Raw genomic sequence first — 26,852 nt, 5'->3', positions numbered from 1 at the left:
ATGCCAACTGCTTATTCCTGTGTGTGAAACGCGCGCGGTTTTAACCAGCAAAATGTTTCTTTCCCTGTCAGGGTTTTGTTGCCGCAGTTTCTCCATTTAACTTCACGGCTATTGGGGGTAACTTGGCAGGAGCCCCGGCGTTGATGGTGAGTGCACACATACGTTTATTTAGAAATATTTTTGTCCTCTGTTATGGAAATTAAATGTGAAGTACAAATAGCAGGAATTCTGTATATTTTAGCACATTTTCGGGATGTGTATGTCGAGCAAGGACAGTGATTACCAACCTTATTTTTTCATGCACCCCCACCATGATAAAATAACAGAACGTCCCATATCACCAGCTATTTACAGGTGTATAAAACGAGCTGTAACTATAATTATTGTTGCCTCCCACTCAAAGCAGAGGTCCCCAGTGTGTTTGGTTTACAGAATTCCATGGTGGAGTTCTCCGGAGATGAACTATGTTTAGTCTTAGGACACGCCACTCCTCCGGTTCCTGAGATACTTGCACTTCTTGTTTTCTCTTCCCTTAAGGAAATAAAATGGCCGCCAAATCGGCATTAGCCAGTAGAGCCACAATGCTATCAGGGAGATGGTGTTGCGGCTTCCTATTGGATGACTCCGGCAGCCATCTTTTGAATATCCAGGAAGAACACAGGCAACTATAATGGCCAACAATCACCCAGAGCTGCAAACTCTGTAACTCAATCAATATGAAAAATGGGGAGAGGCGGGGGGTTACTGCTCTAATATCGCTTACGGCAGTGGTGTGCAAAGTAGGGGGCGCGAGATTCTCTGCGGGGGGTTTACAGAGGCCCCCGCGTGCATCCTGAAGGCATTTAAATGAAATACCGAGGGAGCGGCGAAGGCCTCTGTAAACCTCACTTACCTTGGCTCAGACGGCATCCGGAGATGCGTTGCTGGCATCAAATGAAGCCGCGGGGTCACGTGCCGCCACCAACGTGGCGTCAGAACGCCAGAGCCGAGGTGGGGAGAGCCGGCAGGGAGGCGCAGGGGAAACAGATTGCGCACCCCTGACTTACTGTATTGCCGTTTAACTCTATTCGTGTTTGGTGTGAGTGTTGTGCTTGTTTTCTCTTTGCAGACCTTGTAGAGCTAGTTACAGCCTCAGTCTCCCTACGTAGCCCCCTTTTTTACAGGATTGGAATTGGAGGGTCCTTCACAGTTGAGCCACACTATTTTCATCCTGGTTCTGGAGATACTTACCAGTGAAGTTCCTGTTTTATTTATTTATTTGTAATATGCCGATTTTATTGATTTTTAAAATAATACAATACTTCTACAGCAATGAATATTGCGAATACAGTACCTATACAGCAATGAATATTACGGGGGAGGGGGCAGCTGGGAGGGGGTACAGTAGGAAAATAGGGGATGGGGGAAGGCCCGGGTTCTAAATTCCGGTCCATGCTTTGATGTGAATCGGTGCATCAAGTCTCATCAACAAATCCTGGTTACAGCATTAAAAAATTGCAATATAGGTAGGTACTTTTGGAGTAGGTTCAGGTAAGTGTGACGCTAGCGCCCCAGGCGCTTTGCTCCAGGGGGCCAAGATGTTTCCTAGAGCCGATTGTCCGCCCACGGTCCTGGGAGCTTACGGTCTCAATTTCGGACTGCAGAGCCATTAAGTGTTTGGGCCGTTGAGTCCCGCATACTGTGGTGTATCAGCCACGCATACTGTGGTGCATCAGCCACGCATACTGTGGTGTATCAGCCACGCATACTGTGGTGCATCAGCCACGCATACTGTGGTGCATCAGCCACGCATACTGTGGTGCATCAGCCACGCATACTGTGGTGCATCAGCCACGCATACTGTGGTGCATCAGCCACGCATACTGTGGTGTATCAGCCACGCATACTGTGGTGTATCAGCCACGCATACTGTGGTGTATCAGCCACGCATACTGTGGTGTATCAGCCACGCATACTGTGGTGTATCAGCCACGCATACTGTGGTGCATCAGCCACGCATACTGTGGTGTATCAGCCACGCATACTGTGATGTTTCAGCCACGCATACTGTGGTGTATCAGCCACGCATACTGTGGTGTATCAGCCACGCATACTGTGGTGCATCAACCACGCATACTGTGGTGGATCAGCCACGCATACTGTGGTGGATCAGCCACGCATACTGTGGTGTATAAGCCACGCATACTGTGATGTTTCAACCACGCATACTGTGGTGGATCAGCCACGCATACTGTGGTGTATCAGCCACGCGTACTATGGTGCATCAACCACGCATACTGTGGTGGATCAGCCACGGCTGCCACACCTTCTGGAATCTCGGGCAAGAATCTCTTAGGAAACGTTGCATTCTCTCCATTTGGAGAGTGGCCCAGATCTTGCTTTTGGAGCGTACCATTGAGGGGAGGTCTGCTTTTTTCCAATGTTTGACTATAAAGTTCCTGTTTATTAATGGGGATTTTAACAGCCGTCTAATAGAAAGCTGCAGCCAATGACGTTGTGGCTACCTATTGGCCCAGGATATGGCTGCCATTTTGTTTTCCCTGTTGTGAGATTGAAATCCAATGAACTTCACCGGTAAGTATCTTCTGAATCTTGGGGGTCCCCAAAGGTGAAAATAGTGCAGTTCAGGTGTAGGGGACCCCGGTTTGCATCTTGTAGAAAAATTAAAATGGGGGTGATACAAAAAAAATAAATAAGAGTAGAGGGGATTGCTGCTTTAAGCTTGTAAACGTGTAAAAACAGGTAGTTATAATTCCAAGGCTGCTGTGATCAGGGCTTATAACGAGACAGAAAGCAGTTCCTCAAACATTTACATTAGGAGGAATTAGGCATAGAAAATGCTATTTTGCATCGGCAGATTTCCCCAACAAAAAAACGAAACGCTCTGTGACTATAAGCACTGACGGGTCCTCTTGCACGAGGTCGGATTTGATTGTAAAACGTTAATCCCTGCAACCCTTTTAATCCTGTGACAATCTTTATAATATTTGCACAGACTTTATCACCGTTTCATCTCCGCTTTGTTTTCCCTATTCTTTCCAAACCTAAAAATGTGATATATATATATATTTTTTTTTTTATAAATCCCTTCCGATAGAAATGCCAGATAAATACAGGTTACTGTCTCTCTCCCTGCTCAGGTAGAAGTGTAGAGGTGGTAATTAAATGCTCAGGTGTTCCCTTTGAACTGGCGTGTGAACGAGATTTTTGCGTAGGCAGTGAATGGCGATGCTGGTTCTTTAATCTCACAAAGTATTTTGGGGGTCGCAGATTGTCAGGAAGAGTGTCTTGCAGGTGCAGAACCTAACCCCCTTTGTGTCATGTAAGGGATTGCAAGTAATTCACAGTCTCTCCCCCCCCTCCCTCATGTATGTGTTATATAATTATTTACCTTGACAGAAGGATGCTGCTTCCCCAGCTGTTCTTAGCTCTCAGTTCAAGCAGCAAACCCTCCACCTTGTCTTTTGTATCGGTAATTCATGATTGGAACGGGAGGAACCTCTGGAGCTGAACAGTGCTATTCTCATCACCGGGAAACACCTGGTTCTGTAAAAATCTACTTTTTTTAAAAATGTTCCTTTTTAGCTCCTTTTCTGAGAAATGAAAAGGACCACTGGGTCAGCCTCTCTCCCACGGACCAATAATAGGCTGTGATGTCATCAGGACATGGTGCCGCTGTTTCCTATTGGATGACCCCAGTGGCCATCTAATTTAAAGGTACATTTCTCTGGAATCATGGGGTCTCTAGACTTCAGAACAGTGCGGTTCTGCTCCAGAGGTCAATCCTGGTTCTGCTTAAGAATATAAAAAACAATAAGTGAGGGGACTACTGCTTTAGGGCAATACTTTTTCATGTGGTACAATGAGGTTCAACTCTATAGTGGGGGGGGGGGCACTATTTCAGTCATCAACTAGAGGGGAATTATTGTATTTGATTCGTCTATTGTTTGTAGTATCCAAAACTATACCCAAAAATCCCTCTGCCCGATGGACAAAACTTCGCCAAGCCCTTAAGACATTCAAAAAGTATGCATTTATTTGCAGAAAAAGTCCAACGTTTCAGGGGAACCTTCCCCTTCGTCGGCTGTGGTGCAAACTATTGTTTGTAGTTGTTATGAAGCGATCATCAGTCAGATAAATAAACACAAGTAGCTGATCTGCTTGAAATGTTCACAAGATACAAATAAGTAAGAGAGTTGCTTTAAGGACGATTACATTTTTCTAGCCAATGACACCGATAAGAATAAATAAATAAATGAAGAACCTAACCGCTGTGTGCAGCTCATAAATTACAGAGAGCTGGTCATCACTTAACTCTCTCCTCCCCAGGGCAATGTGGTTCTGTGGAAGCCCAGTGACACCGCTATGCTGTCCAGTTACGCCGTATACAAGGTTCTCCTGGAAGCCGGCCTTCCTCCCAACATTATACAGTTTGTCCCCGCTGACGGCCCAGTTTTCGGAGACACAGTTACCAGCTCGGAGCATCTCGGTGGGATTAACTTCACGGGCAGCGTTCTGTAAGTACCTCCACGCCGCATCATGTGCTGGCCACTGGTGCGCAAGCGATGAGCCCTCTTTGGCCGTAGAAAGACTTAAGTGTACAAAGATCCAGAGGACAAAGTGGAGTTATAAAGTAGTGGTCCTGTCTTTTTAACCCCTTATGGCAGCGGTTCTCCACTCCTGAAGACACCCCCCCCAACAGGTCAGGTTTAGGCTGGGGCCATGGTGCCTTCGCCCATGCGGAGGCGTGCGCAGCCGTGACGTCACACGCGTGAAGCAGGTGCGTTTTGTGGCCAGTGGAGACGTGCCGCGCCATGGAGGGCATGCCTAGGGGCGTCACAGAGCTGGTTCGCCCTCATTGGGCGTGAGGGCGAACCGCTCATGTGACCGGCCTGTCGCACCACAAAATCAGTTTTAACTGATTTCTTGCGCAACGCGAGCCCCCTCACACTTCCTGACCTGTTGGAGGGGGGGGGGGGGCAGGTCTAGGTCAGCTAGAGTTGAGAACCCCTATCTTAAGGCACTGGAAGGTCAGCAATGCTTTGCTGGTCCCTATGGTGCTGAAGGAGTTCCAGATTTACACCATTTAAATGTTTTATTGTACATGATACAATATATATGTATGTGTATATATATATATCTATATAATTGAAATTTGTGAGATTGTTACTAGATGTGGTGAATTTGATTGGTCCGTGGGTCTGTCAGTCAGCCTCTGGCCAATCAGATTGGTCTGTGGCCTGGCCCCGCCCCCGCACGCCTCTCATTGGCTTGCTTGCTTCTATGAGTACACCCAACCACCCGGCCACTATCCTCTTCTCCTCCTCACCCTGCGGCCTGCCACCCGGCCACTCTCCTCTTTACTCCTCACCCCATCAACCCCCCTCACCCGCAGCTCACCTCCCCGCCGGCTCCCCCCCACATCACTCCCCCCCTCACCCGCAGCTCACCTCCCCGCTACCTTCCCCCTCAGCTCTACTCTGGCTCCCAACCCCCGCCGAGGGCGCTCCCCCCCCTTGCCCCCCGCCACGAAAGACCATTCGGCAAACGGCACAAGCCTCTCAGCGGTAGCTCTGCCAGCCCCCTCTCCTCCTCTCCCCACGACAGCTCCAGCGAGAGGCAGGCAGTGAGCAGGAAGCGTCAGTGTCACTCCGCAGAGCGCGTTCTGAGGAGCACATTCACAGCGACACCAGTCAGTAACACAGGCTCCTCCCGCCCCCCAACGCTCCCCAATACTCCCAGCAGCCACAGAGGCAGGAAGGCCAAAACATGAGGAGTGTGCACTCACCAGAGCTGGCTGCATTTAACCCCATGAGGAGAGCCCCCCCTCACAGACTGGAGGGAGCCACAGACAGCACAGGCAAGAGACTCCAACTGACTGCACTGTGTGTGTGTGTGTGTGTGTGTGTGTGTGTGTGTGTGTGTGTGTGTGTGTGTGTGACACTGCGTGTGTGACACTGTGTGTGAGTCACTGTGTGTGACACTGTGTGTGTGTCACTATGTGTGTCACTATGTGTGTCACTGTGTGTGACACTGTGTGTGACACTGTGTGTGACACTGTGTGTGTGTGATACTGTGTGTGTGTGTGTGTGTGACAGTGTGTGTGTATGTGTGTGACAGTGTGTGACACTGTGTGTGTGTTTCACACTGTATGTGTGTGTGACACTGTGTGTGTCTCACTGTGTATGTGAAGGGGGGGGACCAGAGCTGCGCAGGGGGAGGTCCAGAGCTGCGCACTGGGCGGACCAGAGCTGCGCAGGGGGGGGGGGGGGCAGAGCTGTGCAGGGGGGGGGGCGGGAGACCGGATTTGCGCAGGGGGGGGGGCGGTAGACCGGAGCTGCGCAGGGGGGGGGGGGAGAGCGGAGAGAGAGGGGGAGCGGAGAAAGACTGGGGGAGCGGAGAAAGAGAAAGGGGGAGTGGAGGGAGCGGGAAATTTTAATCGCGGGCAACGCCGGGTCTCTCAGCTAGTATATATATATATATATCTATGTATATAGATACATTCTTTGACATTTTGATTTCCATTTCAAATTGTATGTTTAAGTATCCCTATTGTTGAAGGGGTTAACCCATTGGTGAGTGGTTGATGGTGTTTATGCATCTCCAACAATTTGTGTCTGAAGGCCAAACATAGGAGATACATGCTGAGGGAAACTGCACCCACCATGGTGTATATTTACCTTGGGACACTTACTGTAGATCTGACCTTTGTACAGTATGAAGGTCTGGCTCATACAGCACACTAGGTTTAGCCCTGTGTCGTTTCCTTTAGCGGTTTTGCTGACAGGGTGTTTAAACTTTAAAGGGTCTCTTACTTCCTATTCTACAGCCATGGAGTGTCTGCTGCAGGTATTACTTACATTGCACAGTTGGAGTTACAGGAAATGTTCATTGTATCTGTTGTTCACTATGAAAGCGTTCACCATAGGAGGGCGTTGTTGTATATTATCCTTTGTACTTTGTAGTAGCGTGTTCTTGGCTACCTGTATAATGGACATCTGCACATGTCAATTTATTAACTGGGATCTGTTGCATAAATTCATCATAATGCTATTGCCATCCTTTCAGTGACACTGTGTGTGTGTGTGTGTGTGTGTGTGTGTGTGTGTGTGTGTGTGTGTGTGTGTGTGTGTGTATATATATATATATAGTGCAGAATAAATGAGTTCTTCAGTATTAGGTGATACCTTTTTTATTGGACTAACAATTTATGTCATAGGACAAGCTTTCAAGAGTTATCCTCTCTTCTTCAGGTCAAGCAATACTGTGATATACAAAGGATTCAATGGCTAAAACAGTGTAGAGAGAGGGGAAAAAAAAACATTGTTCTTCAGCGAAATTGGAATTGTGTGTTGTTGCAAGTGGGTTTTTGAGCTTCAGCCCATTTGGTATCCAGTTCCTTCTCTTGCATTCTGGGTATCACCTAATACTGAAGAACTTATTTATTCTGCACTATCGCAACTGGACTAACAAAGCTATTTTCTGCTTTATTCATGATGGAAGATACCCCATAAAGCCGTATGAAAAAGACACTGACCAAACTGATTACAAAGGAATCACAACTAAACAGCGACATCTACTTCCTATCAGAATGCAAGAGAAGGAACTGGATACCAAATGGGCTGAAGATCAAAAACCCACTTGCAACAACACACAATTCCCATTTCGCTGAAGAACAATGGTTTTTGTTTCACTCTCTCTACACTAAATAAAATGTTGTGATACCCTAACTCAAGCGCTACACCTATAAATGTGTGACATACACGTGAACAAAACCAACTGTGATTAACAATAGGTAAAAGCTGCCAAAGGTTTCCCACAAAGCAAATATCTCAATTTGCATACAGGACCAAGAAAATAAACGGAGGATACCTGGCGCTTAAAGAGTCACTGTGTCCTTTTGAAAACAGTCCAGTCTTTAAAGAGTGTCTCAAAGTCCAAAACTTGAAGTGGATTGCTGTAGTTTTTCTTCACTGCTGCAGCTCTTCAATACACCTGAAATTGATACAAGGGTACACCATTGCGCAGTACTACTGATGTTGGATGTTAACCCCTTACTAACAACTTCCCCAGTGTGGACTGAATACACTTACAGGAGTGTTTCTTTCAGGATACAGTGGAGACAATCTGTGCTTTATTCCCTTTCCGTTCTTATACACCACGAATCTCCTGGGTGCTTCCTTTGTCTCTTGGGATTTCGTGATTCCCAGAATCCCCCGAAATGTACTCACATATGTACATGCATATCAACACTTCGTAAGGATGCCGTCCGCAGCTTGTGCCTCCTGTGTTTGCTCCGGATGAGAAGGGCTCTCTCACAGCATAACTCCTCCGGTTGGTTCTGATAGAGTCTCTCCCCCCACCGGAACCTAAACCATCCCTAAACCGGAACGCAGCCAGGTGGGGGGAGAGACTCTATCAGAACCAACCGGAGAAGTTATGCTGTGAGAGAGCCCTTCTCATCCGGAGCAAACACAGGAGGCACAAGCTGCGGACGGCATCCTTACGAAGTGTTGATATGCATGTACATATGTGAGTACATTTCGGGGTATTCTGGGAATCACGAAATCCCAAGAGACAAAGGAAGCACCCAGGAGATTCGTGGTGTATAAGAACGGAAAGGGAATAAAGCACAGATTGTCTCCACTGTATCCTGAAAGAAACACTCCTGTAAGTGTATTCAGTCCACACTGGGGAAGTTGTTAGTAAGGGGTTAACATCCAACATCAGTAGTACTGCGCAATGGTGTACCCTTGTATCAATTTCAGGTGTATTGAAGAGCTGCAGCAGTGAAGAAAAACTACAGCAATCCACTTCAAGTTTTGGACTTTGAGACACTCTTTAAAGACTGGACTCTCGAAAGCTTGTCCTATGACATAAATTGTTAGTCCAATAAAAAAGGTATCACCTAATACTGAAGAACTCATTTTTTCTGCACTATATATATATATATATAATAGCAGCACACGTTTGGTACTAGGTGGCGAGTAGATTTTTTTGTGTGGCGAGTAGATTTTTTGGTGATTTGTCAACCACTGTATATATATATATATATATATATATATATATATATATATATATATGCAAATATAACTGTATGCTCATCTGCATGTCTTAGGCAGGTCTGCAACCCCGCCTTTCCCCATTATCACCCAGCATACAGCACTTCCACTGCAGCAAGGGATTCATGTGACACTGCATGGTCACAGCTTTGAGCACAGCCAGGGTTAAGGTGCATACCCAGAAAACCACCCACAGACAGCCGTTTCGACCTTGATGGGTCTCATCAGTGTGGGGTTGATTTTACTGGGAATGCAAGAGAGGCTATGGGATAGGCTAAACCATAATACTGAGTTAAGTTATGGTGAGTAAAAAAAGTGACAAAAACCCTCCACAGGAAAGCAAATATGCAAATATAACTGTATGCTCATCTGCATGTCTTAGGAAGGTCTGCAACCCCGCCTTTCCCCATTATCACCCAGCATACAGCACTTCCACTGCAGCAAGGGATTCTGGGAAATGACATGCAAATGAGCACACAGTGTCACTTTTTGCCTCAATAACCATTTTTAACATGGTTCCCTATAGGCTTAAGCTTGCTGCATGGTCACAGCTTTGAGCACAGCCAGGGTTAAGGTGCATACCCAGAAAACCACCCACAGACAGCCGTTTCAACCTTGATGGGTCTCATCAGTGTGGGGTTGATTTTACTGGGATTTATATATATATATATATATATATATATATATATATATATATATATATATATATATATATATATATATATACACAAAACAAGCAGTCAGCACTCTAATGTAGGGCAAAAGGCAGTTGCTAGTCCCATAGGAATCCACATAACATATGAACCAGCCCAAAGACCAGTAAAGAGACAGCAACCAGCAAGGAGTAATCCAAAATAAACTGTACTTTGGATTACTCCTTGCTGGTTGCTGTCTCTTTACTGGTTCATATGTTATATATATATATATAATCAAAAAATAAATAGATGATACCGTTCTGTGGCTAACGAACTGCTTTTATTTGTGCGAGCTTTCGAGATACACTGATCTCTTCTTCCGGCGATGTTACAATGAATGAAGCAAGGATTACTTAAAAACAGTGTCTCTTGGAATGTTATCTGTGCTGGTCCTTCCCCCGATGTGGATGTGTTTTATGGCTAGAGGTGTCAAAGGGTTACTGAAAGCAAGTGAAGAAAGAGTGTGTATGTGTATCAGTGTGAATAAGAATGAATGGAGAGCCCACAGTATAAACAGTGCTCTACACAAGGTGTGTGTGGAGTGAGAGGGGATATAAATGGTGTGGGTGGGTGTGGAAATGTGAGAGTTTGTAGCACAACTAAAAGTGTGTGCGGATACTATGTGGTCCCTATTGGTGTATAGGGATGGAAAAATAAGGAGTATTAGTATGTGTGAGAGACAGCTGTGTGTGCATACATATAGCACAGTATGTACAGACATGGCCTTTAGCGCTCATGGGAAGAGAGTTCGCTAGTGTCAGTAATGACTCATAAAATTTCGATCTCTGTTTAGGCCACTGCTAAGTGTCCCGAACAGTTGCATAAATTTGTATTCATGCAACCGTCTCTCTTTCGGGGTTTTAAGATTACCTTTGAGTATGGCAACCCTCAGATCGTTCATCTTATGGCCAGAGTCAGAGAAATGTTCGCCAACAGGACTGTCTCTTGTTCCGCGTGTGATGCTGTGGCGATGCAGGTTCATTCTCTTGTTTAGCCCCTGTCCTGTCTCACCTATGTAGTAGCAGCCCCCTGGGCATTTCATGCACATGATGAGGTATATATATAGTGGTTGACAAATCACCAAAAAATCTACTCGCCACACAAAAAAATCTACTCGCCACCTAGTACCAAACGTGTGCTGCTTGGGCCAATATTTACTCGCCCGGGGGTTAAATCCACTCGCCCGGGGCGAGCAAATGTATAGGTTTGTCGAACACTGTATTATATATATATATATATAACAAGAGGACAATGCGGATATGGGGTTTCTCACACACTATCACAATTGTTTTTGTAATTATCCTGCCTGCCTCTCTGCCAATGTTCTTATCCACACCTTCCCCCCTTCACAGCACCCCCTTCCCCTCACATGCTGTCTCTTGTCACCGTTTATTACCCTTCCAATGTCTTCAGACATCCCTTCCTCACCCCAGCTTATCTACATCTGTTTTTTTTTCTGCTTTCCTAACCTCTGTTTTAGCCATAGATTCCTTTGACATCCACCACCAGTTTACAGTAAGTTCTTTCAAATCTAAGGCTGTCTCACATTTTAATCTGGTCTGTAACTGTTTCATACGCCCATAATATATATTTTCTTTATCTGTGCACGCAATGTCTTGTATATAATGTATACCTTGTTCATCTATGTAACTGTATTTGTAACCATGTATTATTTGTCTTAACTCTGTGCCCAGGACATACTTGAAAACGAGAGGTAATTCTCAATGTATTACTTCCTGGTAAAATATTTTATAAATAAATAAATTGTAAACCAGCATTGCCAACCTGAGGAAGAGAGGAGAACTCTCGAAAGCTTGTCCTATGACATACATTGTTAGTCCAAATAAAAAAGGTCTCACCTAATACTGAAGTACTCTGTTTCTTTTAGAACTTTTAGACACCTCTGGAAACAGGTTGCCGGGAACCTGGAACGATATCGAACATTCCCGCGGCTCGCTGGAGGTGAGTGCTCCATCCTTCTGCCGCTTTGCCAATGTTTCGCAGTTTTCACTTAAAACTCGCGGTTTTTGTAACATTTTAGTGAAGATTCGCATTGCTCAAAATGTCCCCACTTTTTGCATTTTTGACTTTTAAACTTTTTCCCAAATTAAATAATAACTTTATTTCATATAAGCGCTTTTCTCCCTATTGGACTTAGAGCGCCTCACAATTACAGTATAGTGCGCTGAAGCAGCATTGTACATGGGATTCTTACAGACACACAAGATGGCACGTTTCACTCGATTTGTAAACGTCAGCAAAAATCTCTAGACATGTTATTCCCTTTGTGACATCAGGTATTCCCTTTGTGACATCAGGTATTCCCTTTGTGATGTCAGGTATTCCCTTTGTGATGTCAAGTATTCCCTTTGTGATGTCAGGTATTCCCTTTGTGATGTCAGGTATTCCCTTTGTGATGTCAGGTATTCCCTTTGTGACATCAGTTCTCCCCACCGTGCTACCTGTTGGGTGTCACACAATTAATGTTGAGCCTGCTTTGGGAAACTATTTTAGAGAAGGCCAAGGATGAGTGAGTTAGATGTAAAATATAGGGAGAGGTTGCAGTGAATTGAGATTCCTGTGGTTTCTGCTTGTTCTGTCCTCTTCTTAGTGGGAAGGTCAGGCAGCGGAGGGATGTCCTCGGGATGTCCTTGTACACTTCCAGTGAGATGAATGACACATCTCATTACATGGCCCTGATATATGCAGTGTCTCAAAAATTAAACAAAAAGCCAAGATGCAAGAGTTACTATGTCGTGTTCCTCTGAGGTGCAACTAAACACGTATCAGGGACAGATCTACTAAGTGTTGCTCTGCCATAAGACCCCTTCCAGACTGTTGACTTGAATGGGTCACAATGTGTCTTCCGGCACAGAAATTTCTATTGTGGAATAGCACCAATAGGTTAATATGGGCCTAAATAGTGTATTTGTTTTCCCCTCTACAAAGTGACCAATCAAATGTCTTACATTTGCTGCAGATCTGTTTGTTGAGATATCAAGATCTCAGCCACACCTGACATTCACGTGCAAGACGTTTGCATTGGTCTGCACCAAGAGATGTAACCTGATATATTCTTCTGAGGAACAACAGTGAAACAAGTGACATTTCTGGCTGTAGGGAGATACTGTACATTGCTTGGTGCAGATCAATTGAATGGTTTACATGCGAATATCAGATTGTTGAGTGTCAGGTGTGCTCAAATCCAGTCCTAAAGACCACGCCCGACAGATCAGGTTTTAAGGATATCCTTAAAACCTGACCTGTTGGTGTGTCTTGAGGACTGGAGTTGAGCATGCCTGGGGTATGTGCCGATGCTTTTCAAGCTTGAAACCATTCTTAATGACGTGCTTTAGCCTTCTGTCCCTGTGACTTTACTTATTTCTGAAGACTCCAGATCCCAGATTTGTGCTTCCTTTCCTTTTGTCGTGGGATTTCCTCCCATTCAGACGTGGCACAAATATGTTCTGACTGCAAAACTGGGGATGCAAAATGTCACATTTCCCCGTTCCCCAATTGCCCTCTCCCAAACATAGTGGGGCACAGAAAGGGTAATATAGGGACAAAGTATTTTACTGCGGTGCTGCTAAGAAATGGATGCGTAAAATACCATAACATTAGAGTTGGGCCTAAAGCGGTTTGGGTACATAGGGTCACGTCTATCAAGTGGCAGCACGGGTTATCGCACCAGTTCCAGCGCCCAGTCAATGGGAGTTAACGCCAGAACAAGGGGTTTGTTAACCCGGTACTTAATACATGGACCCCATCATTTCCTACATTTTCTAAACATTTAGTATAGCTGGAATTCTGGCGTATCCAATATTCTATTGTCATTAATAATGTTTGTTTTCCTAACATGGCACTGGCAGTGTGCACAGCAATGTACACTCAGCTTTGCCGGGACAATGAGTGCAGAATAGAATAAAGTAAAGGTCAGAACTTGTCACAAGGTGAGCTGACCATTGGATTCCAACCAATGTCCCTCAATATCCTATATGTCATATTTTAGATTGCCTTGTAAATGTATACTACCATGCTTTGTAGGCTGTCCTGGCTATGAAAGGGTTAAAGGCACAGCACTTGCTCACCCGCCTGCATCGCGATGTCTTTATCCCCCTCTAGAGTGTGGCGGCAAGAACTTCCACTTCGTGCACAAATCGGCGGACGTTGAGAGCGCGGTCAACGGAACCATCCGCTCGGCCTTCGAGTACGGTGGCCAGAAGTGCTCAGCTTGCTCTCGCCTCTATGTCCCAGACTCGCTGTGGCCCCAGGTCAAAGCCAGGCTACTGGAGGAGCACAGCAAGATCAAAGTGGGCAACGTGAGTGACGCTTTCCAACGTCCTGGGAAAGATTTATTATTGTTATTTTTACATCACAGCGGGTGCCTGATAGGATTAGAAACTGTTTAGCCCCACTGCTAATTCCTGCTCAACCAAATGTCTCTCCGACCACCTCCCTCATCCGTTCAGGGACGGGATAAAACGAGCTTGTGGTAAATGCAGGAGAAATTTATTGTATGTAGCCGTTCACTTGATACGTCAATTGAAAAGAACTGGCCGCTTCACGTCAGGCGGGAAGTGTAATTTTAGAAGCTGAAGGCTGCATGGGGATTTGTCAAATGTTCCTGCTATGCCTTTTGATCCCCTGACTTGCAGCTAGGAGATTTGGAGTAGATGTTAATGAAATGTTGGATTCTGACACCTTCTCATCTGGCTTCTCCGCTTTCATTCTCAGCCTGCAGACGATTTCAGCACCTTCTTCTCTGCTGTTATTGACGAAAAGGCAAGTACCATTTCCTCACCACCCAGAACACAGGCGCTTGGTTTTCCAGTAGCTGTATTGGCTCTGAAGAAAAGGATTATTCTTTGTGATAACATTAATTATATATTATGCTGTTTAAATTATTATATACATATAGACACCTTGAAGCTAATTCTTCATAGGTTTATACCCCTGGGTGGTCATTTGCATGTCATTAACCAGAATCCTTGTCTGCAGCCTAAGGCCTCGGTCCCGCTGCGCTCGTTGGCGCGGGCGGCCACACGCGAGTTCCCCACCAGCAGGGGAATCCTCCCGAGCCGGTCCCGGTCCCCCCTGGCGGCACAGCGCACTACACGCTGTGGCGCGTCAGCCGCTATGGGACACAAGAAAATGGTGATCCCTAGCGTTGACGCGTCACGTGGTGTGGCTGTGAGCCAATGGGGAGGGGAGGCTTCGGGAGGAGGAGAGGCTTCGGGGAGCGGGGAGGAATGTGGAGTGAAAGGTGTGTGCCTGTCTGTGTGTGTGTCTGAGTGCGTGCGTGCCTGTCTGTGTGTGTGTATGTGTGTGTGTATGAGTGCGTGAGTGCCTGCCTCTGTCTGTGTGTATGTGTGTGCCTGTGTGTGTGTGTGTATGAGTGTGTGTGTGTGTGTGTGTGTGTTGCTTACCATCAGCAGCTCCAGCCCGAGTCCGTGGAGGGAGGGGGGGGAGAGTAGCGGGTCCCTCCGCTCAAGCCACGCCCCCCCACCCTGTCAAACCTCCCACTTCCGCCCACCTCCCGCTCCGGCTCCCGCTCCCTACAGACCGCATATCGCGGTCTGTGTATGTCAGCGCACCGCCTGTCTGCAGTGCGGGCGCGCTGACTCTGGGAGCGGGGCCTTAGCCTAACCACTGTATGACATGACCATGCGATGAATAAAGCGGGTTTCCAAAAACAATGCTTAAACACATTTGACCTTTGCTTGTATATGGATATGGATCCCTTATTCATATAGAAATATATCTGGGCCCTCTTTCTCTGTTAGCTGGAAAACAAAATTGCTTTGTCTCATAGTAAAAACAACAAACCCCCAAAAAGTAGTGGTTATTTTATGTTATAAATCACCTTATTTTAGACAGGTTTTATACAATGTTTCTGCTCTATAAGCAGAATGGAGAAAGCCGTGTTATGATAAAGTGGAAGTGCTTATGGGGAATAAAAGTGCCAGCACACTTCAAACCGCTGCGTATGAAGATGTTTCTTAAACGAGCGTTCATCAAGAACACATCTAGGACAGGGGTCACCTGCTTTTCATAAGGCTTTCCTTCTCATTAGGCTTTCAGACGTATACAGAGCTGGATCAAACACGCGGAGACGTCTCCCAACCTGAGCATCCTGGCAGGGGGAAAGTGTGATAACAAAGTTGGGTATTTTGTGGAACCGAGTATTATCGAGACCAAGGATCCTCTGGAGAAGATAATGACAGAGGTAACGGGTTTCTACCTTTCCAGGGAGGTTAGGTGGGAACTCTGAGCATGGCGTGGGACAACGAAGGTGTAGCACCTGTCCCCGTCCCCCCCTCACGGAATATCTGGCCACTACATGGGTGTGTTCCCTGGTGCTGCGAGCTCACCTGTGTGGTACAGAAAGCCTGAGGGCTCCGCTGGTGTCATTTGGGAGCAGCAACATGGCAGGCTTTCTCTTAGTACTACTGTGCAGCGCCTCCATCCCATAAGGATCCTGCAGGATGGTCCCCACCAGCAATCCTTCTCTCCAATAACTACACATCATAGTGGGTCCAACTGTAGCTTTATTGCATGACAGCATGGCTATCCACCAGCCCTGGAGCAGAACCCAGGGGCTTGAGGCCCCCAGAGCCCCTCCTAATCTCCTAATCTCCTTAACCCTCTTGCAGGGAGAAGGGTATCACACTGTCTCAGCATCCACAATTTGGTAGAGTGTCAGCTTTTATACCTAGGGGGAAGGGCTTGTAACCCCGCCCCATAACAAGGCCGGTCTAGGTACTGACAGGCATCACACCATATACATGTGACCCAGTCAGTACCCTCCCCAGGTATGACACTCAAACTGCTGGTTTAGGCCTGCCCCATGATAAGGCAACATAGTACCCGTCCAGGCTGCAACTGTAGGCTAGGCCTTGCGCAGGAGTTTAACCCCAACACTGCCTGTTCCTATCGGGACTTATAGTGTTGAGGCCAGTAGAAGGCTATAGCCAGGGGCACTTGGCTACAAAGGTCACTCAATAAAGTGTGATTGTGCAGATTTGTCAATAACCCCCAATATAAACCAGTGGGAATGGGGTAGGAAGTTATATGTAAACATTATATTGTTACTTATTAATATTTTGGTGTGAGGATCATTCTTGATCTGTGGGCTGATTTTTTTTTAACGTAAAGACTACTCACTTTGTGTCTGTCCACCTGTATACCATGAAACGTGTGTTTTACACTGTGTAATCTTCTACCATGCAGGAAATATTTGGCCCTGTATTAACCGTATACGTCTACCCAGAAAATAAGTACAAGGAAGTTCTGCATCTCATAGACTCCACTTCTCCTTACAGCCTCACGGGGGCAGTGTTTGCACAAGATAAGTACGTACTGTATTTGGCATTTGTATCTGTTACCATTGTTGGATAGCTTTTTATTTAATTTTTTTTTGGTGCACTGCAGACCTGTCTGATGTTAAATCCATTTATTTATTACTTGGAAGATCTGTTTTTTCAGGATTTTATTTTAAAGCAGCAATCCCGCTGATTATTGATTTAGATTTTTTTAATTTTAATCTTCTCTAACTATTTGTTGTTTTTGTTGTTGTTTTTTTTTTTTTCTGTGCCGGTGAGAGACACAAACTACAAACATGTCTGGGTAGTCACCAATGGAAAGTGGGCCCCCCTGTTCAAATAAGATTTTTCTCCTTTTTTTTTTTTTTAACAGCCCCCTCCCAAGCCACGTGGATTGGAGGTTTAAATATGTTTGCATTTCGGAATTCTGGGAAATTGTTCATATCCTTTGACATCTCATATGTTGCCGGAGAGGTCTGCGATACATTATTGTATTGTATGTCTTTATATAGCGCCAAAAGTGTACTCAACGCTTCACAAAGAATACAATACAGGGAATAATAATAATACATTAAGCGAAGCAAAATCAGACAATAGGAAAAGAAATCCCTGACCCGAAGGCTTACAATCTAAGTGGCGTGATGGGAAACTTACAGAGACAGCAGGTGAGGGAGTAAGTGCTGTAGATGGCAGTGCTTGGCCACAATGGGTGGTAGGAGTGACTGTGGGTGTGGGACAATAGCCAGAGGCTATTGGGATGCTTGATTTGTGGGGCAAGTTTTAAGGTTGGTCAGGATTAACACGATTTGCGTGAGAGCAGGTGTGTTTATGTCTGGGTTCAGGATTAGGACAGATATCCCCAGCAGCAGGAAGGAGTAGAAAGAGGGTGTGAATAGAGGATTTGTGGGGGTGCTTTTTATTGAGGGGTAAATAAGTGGTTGGGAAAGAGGTGTATAAATAATGGTGCAGTGTGTGGGCACAGACATAGGTGAAGGGGAGGAGAGATGAAAATGTGGATAGGAGGGGAGTGGGGAAGTTGGAGAGAACAGAAACATTTACAAAGGAGTGAGGAGACAATAAACAGAAAAAGCAATAGGGAGGGCATAGTGAGATACAGGAGGAGAGACTTCCCAGTTATTGGAGAATAGGAAGAGTACAAATAATCACACTATTGAGAAAGTCAAGTTCTCACAGTTACAAGGTTGTAGTTGTTTTTGAAGTGCAGAATCAAGATCTTCTTGTAGTATTTAACTCCAATTCTAACTCCAGTATTAACTCCACAGACACTTTATGTGACACTAACTCCACAGACACTTTATGTGACACTAACTCCACAGACACTTTATGTGACACTAACTCCAGTATTAACTCCACAGACACTTTATGTGACACTTTGGGGTGACACAGCCATATGGCTCACAGCCAAGATAGACTCACTTAAATACTCTAACACACAGACACTTGACTAACAACTAAGGGGGGAGGGGTCTGCCTATTCAGCTCATACCAGTTAGATGTTAAATAAAGATCAATAGCAGATGGGCTTAATTTGATAGGAGGATTCCAATCAAACATTCCAGGGGGCCTATGCAGAGAGCAGCGCTATTTCAAAATTCGCCATTTTTTGGAGAAAATCGCGCAGAAAACAGCAGAAAATGGCGAGTTACGAAAAACGCGCCAATTTTTCTTTACTATTTTTAAAACTCGCTTCTCGGCTGGTGAGAACCTCCATCTCGCCAGTTTTAAAAATATCCTAATGCAGAGAGGCGCGAACGGCATCTAGCGGCTGTTCGCGCCAATAAAATGGCGCGATTGTCTCCTTTTTGCCTCGCCAGAAAAAATTGGCAAGAAGCTGCCGCTCGCGGCCATAGCAAAGGGAAAAAAAAGGCGCGAATTTTTTTTTACACATTTCTGAAGCGCGCATCTCGCCAATTTAAACGCGCCACACGCATTCATGTTAAACATAGCAGAATTCGCACATTTCTGCATATGGAGAATAAAACTCTCCAAAAAAGCTACTTTTTAATAAACTCGCCAATTTTAAAATTCGCTGCTCTCTGCATAGGCCCCTAGGTATGTTATACTAAGTAATGTGTGTGTCTGGTCTCCCGGGCGATTAAGAGGTTGGCGCACGTGCGTGTGTAGCTCGCCCGCTCTCCCGAGTGTCCCACACAAAAGGAGGAATGTTCCCATCATAGATTAATCCAATGCAAGACCAGAAAAAGAAGTTGGATAAGGGTTATAGCAGCAGTGACTCATATTTTGGTATGTTCCAATAAGCCCTATAGTACCCAGCTATTGATCTGTTCTCTATCTATCTCATTGGTGCTCAACTCCAGTCCTCAAGACCCCCCCTACAGGTTAAGTTTTCAGGATATCCCTGCTTCAGCAAAGGTGGTGCAGTCGAAGACTGAGCCACCTGTGCTGAAGCAGGGATATCCAGAAAACCTGACCTGTGGGTGGCTCTCAACGACTGGAGTTGGCCACCCCTGAACAAGTCCTACTCCTCCTTTTGCTCCATACATCCACCCAACCAATCACAGATGTAAGCGGACGCACAGCGCTGTGATACACTAACACTGCAGAATGTTCCTACTGCTGATACTTTCTGCTGTTTCCTTTCACAGAAATGTTGTCAGTGAGGCAACTCGGCTTCTGAGAAACGCAGCGGGAAATTTCTATGTTAACGATAAATGCACAGGGGCAGTAGTGGCCCAGCAGCCTTTTGGAGGGTCTCGTGCTTCTGGTAAGTTACCTTTTTAAACGGCCCTTGTGTTTTCATGTAAGCCAAAAACCCCACAGTGACTGTCACAAATATACGTTCTTCTTACTGACTGGAACGAGGAAATCCCAAATCACTTGGGTTTTAAGAAGATCGGTGTTTGTCCATTCTCTTATGTTTGTTAAATGTCATTAATCTTTTTAGTTTGTCATGATGTTATACGCCCAGGAATTTGTAATGGGATATGGATCAGTCTCTTTGTCTGTCTTTCCATCTATCCCCCTGTCTCTCCTCTGTCCAGCGGCGTAGCTATATCCCGGAGGTCCGCTCTCTGGGTTGACCACAACTTAGGGTGACAATGCATATTTGCTGTCTGCGTATGCGCTTGCCGACCACTCATGTGCATGCGCGATCGGAACTTGCTGGTCACACGTGCACGAGCAGCCGGCAAGTGCCGATCGTGCATGCGCGGCCAAAGCAATAGAAAAATGTTGCCCGGGGGCCCACACCATGTCTACCTATGCCACTGCCTCTGTCCATCTGCTGTGTATGAATATATTTCTTCATAGGCATCGACCATCCATCTTCTCGTAGATAGATGATAACCACATTAGAAGTAAAGAGTGACACTGTCTGCTAATTTGCATGTCATTACCCAGAATCCCTGGCTGCAGTGCAAGCACTGTTGCTAAGCAATAATGGGGAAAGACAGGGTTGCAGACCTGTCTGAGACATGCAAATGCACCACAAGTGGTATTTTTATTTACTGTACACTGTACGGTGGAGGGTTTTGTCACTTTTTATGTCTAGTTAGATCTATCTACCAATAATCTAATGTTGATATGAAATGGGTAAATCCATGTATTGTCTTCTTGTATTAACATAGGTACAAATGACAAGCCTGGAGGTCCGCACTATATTCTTCGGTGGACTTCACCACAAGTAATTAAAGAAACTCACGTCCCTGGGAACGAGTGGACGTACCCGTACATGCAGTGAGAGAAGCTGCCGGAATCCAGGCACAGAATCGGAACACTTCCCGGGGCTCCGAGACCCGGAACGTTACTCGTCATTATTGTACAGAACTAAAGGAGAACGGCTGTGGCTATTAGGACATTTTAATTTTTTTAAATCACTGGAGAAATATATATATATATATATATATATATATATATATATAAACGGAAATAACCGTGTTAGCACAGTTGCGATAGTGCAGAATAAATGACTACTTCAGTATAAGGTGAGACCTTTTTTATTTGGACTAACAATTGATATAATCAGACGAGCTTTCGAGAGTTCTCCTCTCTTCCTCAGGATCTTCCTCAGGTCACGGGTATTGCCGACCTGAGGAAGAGAGGAAAACTCTCGAAAGCTCGTCTTATATAAATTGTTAGTCCAAATAAAAAAGATATCAGCTAACATTGAAGTACTAATTTATTCTGCACTATATATATATATATAATATATAACATTTTTATTTAAAGGAAAAGTGCCGCACTGTAGTTTTTATTTGACTAAAGTGGAACCTTTAACCATCTCACAAACATGAGCGTGGGGAGTTAAGCGACGCGCCTGGCGAGACACCTGGTAATACGAGAGAGAGGATACAGGGAAAATCCCTATTGTTACATTTAATTAAATGCAGTTGAGCCAACACCTGCTTTAAAGGTTCTGTCAAATTCCGGGTATTCATCAGCTAATCCCAGTCTTTAACCCCTTCAGGCCCTTCCAGCAGTGAACAGGTTAAACATGCGTTGTGACTGCCCTGCAATGAGTCAGGGTTTAGGAAGACTCCCCCGGGGCTGGAAGTGTGTGGCACTGGGGAGTACCAAATACTACTGTTACTGTGTGGCATTGGTGAGTACCAAATACCACTGTTAGTGTGTGGCTTTGGGGGGTACCAAATACCAGTGTTACTGTGTGGCACTCGGGCGTACCAAATACCACTGCTTTTTTTTTTTTAATTACAAACTCCGAAGGCCGCCATCTTTTTAATGCAAAATGTAATTTAAAAATCCCTAGGTGTTTTATGTTTTAGAGTACTCGCATTGCATAGCCAGTAACCTCAAACTGAGACCCAAAAGGTCAAAGCAGCGGTCTGTGAGTAGGGTTACTGGCTCTGCACTTCTTTAGCGCAGGCTGTGTAATACGGCAGGCAGAAGCTTCTAGGAATCAATGTTAAAATGGATAAGAAGTAAAGAGTGACGCACTGAGCTCATTTGCATGTCATTTCCCAGAATCCCTGGCTGCAGCGGAAGCACTCCATGCTAAGCGATATTGGGGAAAGGTAGGTTACAGACCTGTCTGAGACGTGAGTCTGCTCACACGTGGTATTTGTAATTACTGTTTGAGTACAAATACTGTAAAACCTGTTGGGCAATGGAATTTTTAAATGACTTTAACCCCTCATTTAACACATTTTTTATTTGCTGAAGTTGGACACCGTCCGACTACTTTTTAAAGGCTGTTCCACAATTGGTCTCAACCTATAACTGGAGGCAGCATCTTGAATATGAAGTCCATCAAAACTTTGATTCTGTTCACCAAAGGGGAAAAATATAACCTGTACCCCAGAGACCCTAAAAATGTACATAATGGCGCTTTCAGAGAGATGAGCAATAGTTTTTTTACACGTAAGCGAATCTCGCTAAATGTTTCACAACGCGTTTGGCATAACGCTAACAAGTCAGTGGGCATTTAGAAATGTAGAGTAAATAAAAATACCACGTGTGGTGCATTTGCATCTCAGGCAGGTCTGCAACCCTGTCGTTCCCCACTGTTTCTTAGCAAACTGTGCTTCCCCTGCAGCCAGGGATTCTTGGTAATGACATGCAAATGAGCACACCGTGTCTCTCTTTACTTGTGTGCTGAAAAGCTGTGTAATGCGGCAGGCATAAGCTTGTAGGGTTCCATGTTAAAATGGATTAAGACGTAAAGAGTGACATACTGTGCTCATTTGCATGTCATTTCCCACAATCCTTGGCTGCAGTGGAAGCATTGTTGGGGAAAGACAGGGCTGCAGACCTGTCTGAGATGCAAATGTACCACAAGTGGTATTTGTATTAACTGTACGGTGGAGGCTTTTTGTCTTTTTTTTTTTTTTTTAATGCTTTAGAAGTACAACCTTAAAAAATAAAATAAAAAGTTAATCACAGGACCGCTATTTTGCCTTTTTTTTTTTTAAGGTGAAATAGCGAATTTTGAACAATTTGATCCGTTTTAGTTCAAACTTTTGGTGCCAAGTTTTACAAAGTTTGCCCGGCAGCTTCGCACGCTATTAAATATAAGAAATCTGTACATTACCTGCAGTCGGGTCCTTACTGCTAGGGCCTTTATCAGTTCCATATTACAGTTTGATGCTCTCACTACGGTATTGTCTTGATGTACAGGTAGTCCTCGTTATCCAACGTTTCACTTTACACCGAATGGCATATCCAACGCTTTACAATGCAACCCATAGGGCCGTTTTTCGATGCCGGAATGCGTTATCCAATGCTCACCGCCACTGATTAACATGGGACTCGCTTTACAACGGTTTCACTATCCAACGCTACTTCCAGAACGGATCCCGTTGGGAAACCGAGGACCGCCTGTCTGATTTTTATTTTCTTATCTTCATTAACATTTTCTGAAATTTTACAAGAAAAGAACAGGTCATTTGTACAGATTTTTAAATCGATAACGCGCACGTTGAGAAATGACTTTTTTGGAAAGCTCCGGTACGAACTAAACAGAAATCTTCTGTTAGTCCAAAAGAGCCGAGACCGTTAGAAGTAGTTGCTGCAATTTCTGGCCCCACAATGAATCTTCGTAAAACTACCGATGCCCCAATATTACGATTTTCTACTTTGTGGATTATAGTATTACAGTACTAGCTGAAAGTACCTGGCGTTGCTCGCAATTCTAAGTAACCAATCTCCCTCCTTCCCCTCATCTCTCCCCCTCCCCTTTCCTTTAATACCTTATGATTTCCCCAGTTATTTCCCTCTCTCTCCTTCTCCAGCATTCTTACTTTCTCCTCCCGTGCCAACTGACTTCCTCTTTCTTTCTTCGTCTGTTTTTCTGTGTAAAAGCCTTATAGCTATCTGACTCTCCTTATCTGCCACCAGGCTATGTGCATTATGTTGTCACCATTTAGCCTACCAGGCACAACACCCAGTGGCTGACTGGCTTGGCAGATACATTGTAATAACTCAGAATGTATCCAAACAGGAAAAAAAAAACCTGCTCGTTGATCTCCGGAAGCATCATGCAAATGTGGTTATGCTATCTTAAGCCAGCGGTGCGCAAACTGGTGGGCGCAAGATTTTTTTTTGGGGGGGCGCGGATGGTTGCAGAGGTCCCGCGCTCTCCCCCCAGGCATTTAAAGTAAATGCTGGGGGACCGCGCGAGGCCTCTGCAAGCTCTACTTACCGTGATTCTGCCGGCTTCAGCACGCGTGAGGGGTGAACGAAGAAGGTAAGGTAGGGGGGGGCGTCACCAAAAAAAATTGCGCACCCCTGTCTTAAGCGGTGTCCAAATGCATAGCGAAAAAACAACTTTCCAAAATATATAGTTGATACAACCGCAAATACTGTAATATTGGGGAGATGGCGTTCCTGCCCCAAAATCTTGCACATTGTAAATGTGGGAGAGATACAGAGACAATGGGAGCTAAACAATGCAAACTATAATGGGCCCAAATCAAAAGTGCTTTGTGTAAATGAACCTGTTCACTGACAGGCCAATTCTTATACTTTCCGTCCAAGGTTTTGAAATGTGTCTTGCACTGTTTGCCAGGTCTTGTAATCTTATGTAGGACTGGAGAAGCATTTTAGTTAGTTGTTTGTACTGATTCTAGTGTATTGAATCCATTATGGCTATAGTATCCATAATGTAAATGCGCTTACAACATTTTGTAGCAGAAGAGACTTGTGAAGTTTTGAAAGCTCATGTACTAGGTGCATCTATAAAATAATGTCCATGGCTCTATAATGCATCTATAAATCTACTAGATCAATGGTTCCCAACTCCAGGACTCAAGAACCACCCAGCAGGTCAGGTATTAAGGATATTCCTGCTTCAGCACAGGTGGTTCAATCACAATGACTGAGCCACTTGTCCTGAAGCAGGGATATCCTTAAAACCTGACCTGCTGGGGGTTCTTAAGGACTGGAGTTGGGAACCGCTGTTCTAGATCATCACGGCTGCTAGAACACGGCACAATGTTGTATTGACCTGGAAGGAATTGGGTTCGAGAGGTTTTGGTCAAGTTACAATGATATCTATGAGCTTTCAAAACACATGCTCCTTTTAACTACTAGGAAAGGAATAGCATATTTTGGCTTTGGTAGTCAGTGCCTCATTAATGTCTTGCTGCTCTCTTCTAGACAATATTGTTGTTGTTTTTTTTTTTAAGACCCATTCTGGCATCTTCTGTATCTATTACAGAACACTGTCTTGCACTAGCTTATTGTACCTAAAGCCTTAATGATGCTATAAGGGATTCTATTACTTCCATTGTGAAACCATGTGTAGATCTTGACGTTGTTACAAAACTTCCCTGATTAGCACAGCCACCATGATCAGGCGAGTTATTATTTTAAAATGCAAAGTATGTATAAAAAGAGAACTTTATTGTTGGGCAATGTTGTAGCTTAAAGAAGTTAAGGGACATATTTTCTAAACGGTGCTAAGGATGGAGGTGCTTTATGGCACATTCAAATGCCTTAAGCCTTAGCACCGTTTAGTATAGTCTGGCTGTAAATGACCAGTGTTTCACTCAAAGGCAGGCTTTGAATAATATTCCGAACAGTATGATGATTTCATTGATTATTGAGTCTGTATTTGTTTCATTTATGTAGGCGACGAGCTGAGACAAAACGCCCCTATGTTTGTTGAACCCATTTTGGGAGGAGCGTGTTTAAATCTAATGCAACAAATGATTTTCTTGCTTCCTACAACTGATGCAAGATTAATTGTTTGCACCCGAAAGGAGAGAAGCTGCAAAGAGCTTCTGTACATCCCACGTGGATGATATCATCCCACGCCTTATACTCCCTACTGCTCCAGTTGTCTTTCTGAGGCGAGGGGAGCAAAGAGCGTTGATACATTGATTTGAAGGGATGCCTCTTTCACAGTCTCTCTCGCAGCAAAATACCTTTGTTCGCCTGATAGATATAAAGATAACTTCAAAAGTATCCAGAATTGGTGAATGAAAAGGCTGTGAGATTGGGTCTGTGTTGTAGCTATTGTAGTCCTCGTAGTGTCAGTCTGTCATTGTTCATATTGTGATGTGGTTGTGTGATGTGGTTATGTTAGGCCCGTCTGACAGGCGACGGGTATACAGTTCTACACTGGGATGTATGTACGGCACAAATGTACTGCTGCTTACGTGGGAATCGGTAAATGAAGAGCTTTGTAGTCTGTTGCACTCATACGTTGAACCTCTGTGCCCGGAGTTTGGTAAAACCGAGGTTCGGTGTTTTTAAGCAAAGTGACAATGTGCACAGAATTTTATCACATGAATAATTTTTATTTTAATTACTACGGGTCTAACAAAAAAATGCCTGAAAATGTTGAAACTGAAAATAAAAGTCACTGCTAATAAAAGCTGTGTGTGTCGTATATTTATTTCTTAGAAGTTGCTTCTGCTGCACATTGGTTTCCAATAATAATGTTGCCTAATGCAGCTCTCTTCCCCCCCCCCATACCCCTCTCTCTCTGTTCTCCAACTCCCTTGTAAACTGTTTCTTCCATGTTTTAAAAAGGTTTAAGGTGGCAATCCAAGAGTTTAAATTTTTGTTTTTACATTGAATTGAATCAGGAGGCCTCCGGAACTGAACCCCATTAATCTCAGCTGCGGGGACCCCCTGCTTCCGGAAATACTTACCTCTGCAGGGACTGCCGGTAGCCTCTCCACTCGGCTACCAGGGTTCACATGGCAGAGTTTCAAAGCCCCTGCGCCCTGTGGGCCAATAAGAAGCTGTGACATCATCACGTTCTGCTTCCTATTGGTCTACGTGACGTGGGAGCTTTAAACTTTAAAACCCAGCTAGTTCAGCCGGAG

General features: G+C 44.8%; 1 protein-coding gene across 1 annotated transcript in view; it reads left to right on the top strand.

Moving 5' to 3' along the window:
• The window catches only part of ALDH4A1 (aldehyde dehydrogenase 4 family member A1), a 58,914-nt gene extending 32,519 nt beyond the window's left edge, over positions 1–26,395 (top strand). Inside the window, exons 6-14 of the mRNA XM_075606005.1 lie at positions 72–146; positions 4,330–4,517; positions 11,646–11,719; positions 13,880–14,076; positions 14,492–14,539; positions 15,831–15,983; positions 16,988–17,109; positions 19,707–19,825; positions 20,688–26,395. Coding sequence (XP_075462120.1) covers positions 72–146; positions 4,330–4,517; positions 11,646–11,719; positions 13,880–14,076; positions 14,492–14,539; positions 15,831–15,983; positions 16,988–17,109; positions 19,707–19,825; positions 20,688–20,800 — 1,089 coding nt within the window. The 3' untranslated portion in view covers positions 20,801–26,395. The remainder of the gene's footprint in view (positions 1–71; positions 147–4,329; positions 4,518–11,645; positions 11,720–13,879; positions 14,077–14,491; positions 14,540–15,830; positions 15,984–16,987; positions 17,110–19,706; positions 19,826–20,687) is intronic.
• The last annotated feature ends 457 nt before the right edge of the window (positions 26,396–26,852 follow it).

This window comes from Ascaphus truei, chromosome 6 (genome assembly GCF_040206685.1).
Source record: "Ascaphus truei isolate aAscTru1 chromosome 6, aAscTru1.hap1, whole genome shotgun sequence".
Lineage (NCBI taxonomy): Eukaryota > Metazoa > Chordata > Amphibia > Anura > Ascaphidae > Ascaphus > Ascaphus truei.
The sequence above is the reverse complement of the archived record's forward strand: the minus strand, read 5'-3'. Positions and strand labels throughout refer to the sequence as shown.